The sequence below is a fragment of the Theobroma cacao genome, chromosome 9, assembly GCF_053813885.1.
Source record: "Theobroma cacao isolate CCN51 chromosome 9, ASM5381388v1, whole genome shotgun sequence".
Lineage (NCBI taxonomy): Eukaryota > Viridiplantae > Streptophyta > Magnoliopsida > Malvales > Malvaceae > Theobroma > Theobroma cacao.
The window spans coordinates 32,155,404-32,161,172 of NC_142647.1; the positions used below are offsets into that span (position 1 = coordinate 32,155,404).

The 5,769-nt window shown below is 29.9% G+C and overlaps 1 protein-coding gene across 1 annotated transcript; it reads left to right on the top strand.

Moving 5' to 3' along the window:
* The first annotated feature begins 1,152 nt into the window (after positions 1–1,152).
* LOC18589150 (uncharacterized) lies at positions 1,153–2,949 on the top strand. The gene is made up of 4 exons (XM_007014001.3): positions 1,153–1,592; positions 1,746–2,028; positions 2,117–2,194; positions 2,277–2,949. The coding sequence occupies exons 1-4, from the start codon at positions 1,387–1,389 to the stop codon at positions 2,370–2,372; spliced, it is 663 nt and encodes a 220-aa protein (XP_007014063.3). The 5' UTR covers positions 1,153–1,386; the 3' UTR covers positions 2,373–2,949.
* The last annotated feature ends 2,820 nt before the right edge of the window (positions 2,950–5,769 follow it).

Below are 5,769 nucleotides of genomic sequence, written 5' to 3' on the forward strand. Positions count from 1 at the left end.
AATTTAATTGATATAATGCTTGAAAAAAATCTCTGAATTATTTTTAAAAATTAAAAAAAAAAATTATTCTTCTATTGCATTCAATCAAATTTTTATATTTTTATTTAAGTCAAATAAACCCTTATAACTAACAGTTGAATATTTGTCATTAGTCAAAATGCTATCTACCATTTTATACTTAGGTGGTACTAATGTGAATGATGAAAATGTCACATGATCATATCATCATGTCAGATCAACATATCACGTTATCATCTATTATGACATATCAGTGCCACACGATATAAAATAACAAGTAGCATCTTGGCTAACAACGATTAATTAAATATTAATTATAAAGACTTATTTGATTCAAAATAAAAAATATAAAAACTTGATTGAATACAATAAAAATGTAAAAGATTTATTCGAGTTTTGTTAAATAGTTCATGAGCTTCTTTAGATATCATGTAAACTTATTTTCAAAAGCCCAAACATAAAGTTTTGTGCTTTATGGAATGAAGATATTTGATAATTTGATATTCATTTATTTTTCTTATAAATATATAAATATGGATTATTTTTCATTTTTAATCTCTTTAATCAAAATTTACACCTAAAAAATTATTAAATCAATATTCCATCCATCTCAAATTAAATGTATATCTTTGACTTGACACGGAGATTAAAAAGCAGATTTTGACTTAAGGTTTGTAATTTTTTTTAATATATATATATATATATCATATTGATAAACTATACTTTTTTAACAAAAATATTAAATATTAATATGAAACTTAAAAAAAGATAAGAACCGCAGATATTTAAAAAAATAAAAGAAAATGGACATAGTTTTATTAGAAAGATTCAAAAAGAAAAGATGAATATTGAAGGGAAGACGAGAAAGAGTATCATTGATTTGACAACATCGTGAAACAAGGCAAGTCATAAATCTCGATCGGTTGGGTCACATGGAATTTATTTAATCGATGAACCAAAGACAAATACAAACCTAATCCAATATACACTAGAAATCGAAAGCTGTTTGGATCCAAAGAAACCCCCAAGCGAGGAAAACTTGGACCCGGACCCAACCACCAAAGAAGGGAAAAGGTCATTCAATTGGATGATAATACAACAAATGAAAAAGACTATAAAATAGGATGATTTCTTATTTAGTAAATGTGTTAAAAGAGTAAGAAACAAAATAGGGTGAAAAAAGCAAACACAAAGAGAGGAAGTGAGGGTCGCTTTTGGTGAAGACAACATAAAAGCGCCGTATTTTTTATTTGTCGTCCAGAAATCTACTGTGTCCCATGCTGTAAATCTTTTGTATTTGAAGGCGTTTTCTCCTCAGAGCATTGTTTCTTTAGGCCGCAGATCTTGAGAGAAAGTCATATAGTAGCAATGGAGATGGAGGGGAAGAGGGAGAACATGGAGAAAGATTTTGTGTTGCAATGGGGGAACAGGAAGAGGCTTAGGTGTTTCAATAAGCTTAAAAAAGAGCACCGTTTTGGCAACAGCAGCAGCAGCAGCAAGCCAACAACAACAGAGCCTTTACCTTTGCCAAAGAAGAAGATGGCTTCTTCACCTGTTGCCAATCGTCTCAACAGGTGAGAAAACAACTACCCAAATCCAATTTCTTCTTTGACTTTCACTTATTGTATATAAAATTTTGTTTAAGGTACTGGGTTTATTCATTTGTTGAGCATCCAGCACTAGTTAGTTTTAAGTCTAATCATAGATCCGGAATTTTCCTTTGACAGGCATATTTCTGATTTGGCAACAAATAAACCAAGATCAGCATTGACATCACCAGAGAAGGAAGATAGGTACTATGCAACAAGGGGCTCGGGTTCATTAGGACTGGATGACAATACAAAGGTTTTGATGGATCATCAGGTAAAGGAAGATAAACGCATTGTGTGGCCAAAGTTGTTCACCACATTATCTTGTAAAGAAAAGGAACAAGATTTCATGGCTATGAAGGGATGTAAGCTTCCTCAAAGGCCAAAGAAAAGGGCAAAGGCGATCCAGAGAAGCATACTCGTTAGTCACTCTACTTTTATAAAAAAATTTTTGCAAAAGATTGTCATCTTGCCTCGTTTATTGTTCACCATGGTGTTTGTTTGTGTAGTTGGTGAGCCCTGGGGCATGGCTATCGGACCTGTGCCAAGAGAGGTATCAAGTCAGGGAGAAGAAAACTTCAAAGAAGGTAACTCGTTTTGCCTTTTAACCAAATCTTTTTCTTTTGACCAATTTATTTCTTCTTGTCATTGTTTGCTCCTATAATTCAGAAACCAAGAGGACTGAAGGCCATGGGAAGTATGGAAAGTGATTCAGAAAGAGAATTATGCAAAGGAATGAATGAAACCGTTGATTTTGGTTGTTAGGAGAGACAATTAAAGATATGGATTTTCTTTTTTTAGTGCCATTGTTGAATAGATAGTAAAAGGGCAAAAATAGGGTCTCTCTTCTTGTATTTGATTCTGTAGCTCTGCAAATTCTGATCACATTTGGACTCAGTATCTCTCTTTCTAAGTCTAAATCACAGATTCTATACCAGATAAAGGACGGGTAATCTGACTAGTAGTTGCATACTGTGGAGGTTGGATAAACATCTAGTTGAATTGAGTAGTTGGGATTTCTAGGTTCAATGAGCTCAAAGGGCAAAAGCAATAGCCTTCATCGGGGAGATTCATCTTTGTCCATTTGTTATTCTCAATGCAATCATGGCCAAGCCTGGCGAGAAAGAAATTAAGGGAATTCAGTACCTAACTAGATCATCATGATACTGTCAACCTGCCATGTAGTGTTTCATCAACGGTATCATCGCCAGTTTCAATTTCTTGTTTTAGTTAGGTAGGAAATCTATTTAAGGGTAGACACTGCAGTGCATTTTGTAAGAAGGTATTGTCGTTGTAAGCTTGAAATGAGACAAAGTATTCCATGTTTCCCAGTTTGTTTTCACTCTGGCAAGCATTAGGCGTTGGTTGGAAGGATGACTAAATGGATGGGTGGAAAAACATCCAAGAAAATGATTATCACTTGTACTTGGAGCTGTCGAATCTCATTAAAACACTTGATCTTTAAATTAATTAAAAAATAATATTTACAAAACAAGTTATTGATCTACTAAGATTTATTTTTTATACTCTTGCTGGATATTATCTTTCTTAATCTTGAGAAACAAGAGTAAGAAAATAAATCATTTCTGTTACAATAATTAAATTTGTTTTCTACAATTATACATCATAAATTCAAGTGTAGTAAAAATTAAAAATAAATTTTTTGGGAGAAAACTGTTAATTTTTGTATAAAATGATTCTAAATTAATAAATGACTTTTAATATACTTTTTTAGTAAATTAAACGCCTAGTTCTCAAAGTTTGGGGAATACATCATTTTGGTCCATACAATTTAGAAAGCATCTCGTTAGTCCCTATAATTTCCAATATTACAATAAAATGATCATTTACTGATGTGGCAATTGAAGTTTATAAAAAAAATGCTTAATTGGAAAATTTTCACTTTTCTTATGGGCATTTTCGGGTTCGGGTTTGCGGATGCAGTTCAGGGGTGCTCCTGAGAGGTGCTTTTGACAATTTACATTTTTAATTTTTGAACATTTTTGAAGGAGAAGGGGGCGGTGAAAGGACCAGATTTGGCTGTCCCACTCACTGATCTACGATCGTGAAGGGCCATGCCCCACTCCAGGTAAGGCGCGACCTCAGTCCCAACTGTCGATATCCATATTTGGCCCTTTCACATGGCTCGTTCATTCGGCCGGTAGAAGAGGGGTGACGAGAAAGAAGAATAGAAAAAAATTTTAATTAATCAAAATAGACATTTCCCGTCAAAAGTGTGAACATCATTAATAAAAAATATATAAAAATTAAAATATTTTTTTATTAATTTAAAATTTTATTATCATATTTGTTTTTGTTTAAAAATTTCCCAAAAGATCAGTTAGCGTGCACTCCCTATTTTTTTTTTTAAATTTACAAAAGAAAATTAATAAAAAATTAGATTATATAATAATAATTTTTTTAAAAAATATAAAGTATATAATTATCATTTTAATATTGTCACGTTATCAAATTAACGATTACCAAACGACTAGACTTATGTATCCAGCGAAAGATATTTTTTTAAGACGAAATATCTATTTCGAAAACTAATAATAAACTCACTTAGAATTTCGAATAAAACAAAGAGGATGAGGTTATTTTATTTTTATTTTTATAATAAATATGAAATTTATTAGTAAAATAGTTTTGTTCTTTTATATAGAAAATAGCTTTTAAAGAAAATAATATTGAATAAAAAATTTTGAAGAAAGCAATTATTTTGCACATCATTTAGCAAATGTTACACGGTAGAATTATAAAAATCAACATGGGGACAATTTTGCTACAGGTAGAAGAAGTACAGGAACCAACAAGTTACATTTTAAATTATAAAAATCAAATTTTAGGTATCACGAGTGTAATAAATTGTCTTCTTTTTATCTTGTCATATGATTTACTTTTTAAAAAAAAAAAAAAAATTATGATATCAAATATTAGGATTGTGGATATTTTATAAACTGATAAAAATATAGCTTTAAATAAGTTGATAAAATTTGACGTGATTTGTCCAAATTCAATTCAATTTAATTTTAAAAATCAACAAAATAAGTTATCCTCGAAATGACCCAAACACAAAGTTTTCAAACTCAAAATTAGAAGTGACAATTAAAAAAGGTCGAGTTTTTCCAAGTAAAAAGGAAATTCAAATCATTTTCGAAATTAAGTCACTTTAGTTTGAATCATTTCAAATTCCAATAATTCAAGTTTCCCACTCACATTATTCAAATTTGACTTCCTCGAATTCAAGTTATTTACCTTTATATAAACAATAAATCAAATAGAATTAATTTTGAATGGATTATTCAAGTTTAGATCATTCTGACCGATCATTTTAAAATCACTTTAAATTCGTATTAATTCAACTTCGAGATTATTACGGTCAGATTACTATTTTTTTTTTTCTAGTAACATGCTTTGTTGAAGAATAAAATAACCATCCTCCCTATTCTTAATCTTCTTTAACACATTCTCCCTAATCGTAATCTTCTTCAACACTTTATTGGGTTGGAAGGAATGATCAATTCTGGGAATGGTCATTGAGGAAGATGAGGGAATAACCAGTACTAAGACCTCTTAGTATTGGCTATTCCAAGAGGCAAGGAAAAGAGAAAAAAATATCGACAAACAAAATTGTCCTTCATTAATTCTATATAACATGCATTTTCTTCATTTTTTATAATTTCTCTACCCAACTACCTCTCTGTTTCTCTCACTAAATTAAACTGAATTTAAAATAAAAAGATTTAAAATTTTAATTATACACTTATCAAAATTAATATTTTAAACTTAAAAATTAAATTAAGATTTTAATTATAAATTCTCTATATTTCAATATTTTAAAAATAAATATTTTAATTTACAAAATAAATATTATAATAAAAAATATTTTTATCATTTATCACTTATTCTAAAAATGATTCCTGTCAACCAAATATTAGAATAATTCATAATAACAATTCCCGTCATATATAAAAATAATAAAACAAATATAATTTTCTTTTTTTTTCCATTCTCCTTCCTCAAAAGTTTTTCATGTTTCTGTCCTCAGTTACTATGCAAAAGCTCTAGGAAGGCACGAGATTCCAATGAATGCAATGCAATGCAATCACCATGTCATCAATGAATGTTTCAAACTAACATTCGTTCAGAGCGAGGGAGA

Coding starts and splice junctions, on each gene's coding strand:
- LOC18589150 (XM_007014001.3), top strand. CDS start 1,387: ATGGAGATGGAGGGGAAGAGGGAGAACATGGAGAAAGATTTTGTGTTG. Junction 1,593..1,745: donor GTTGCCAATCGTCTCAACAG/GTGAGAAAACAA, acceptor TTCCTTTGACAG/GCATATTTCTGATTTGGCAA. Junction 2,195..2,276: donor AGAAGAAAACTTCAAAGAAG/GTAACTCGTTTT, acceptor CCTATAATTCAG/AAACCAAGAGGACTGAAGGC.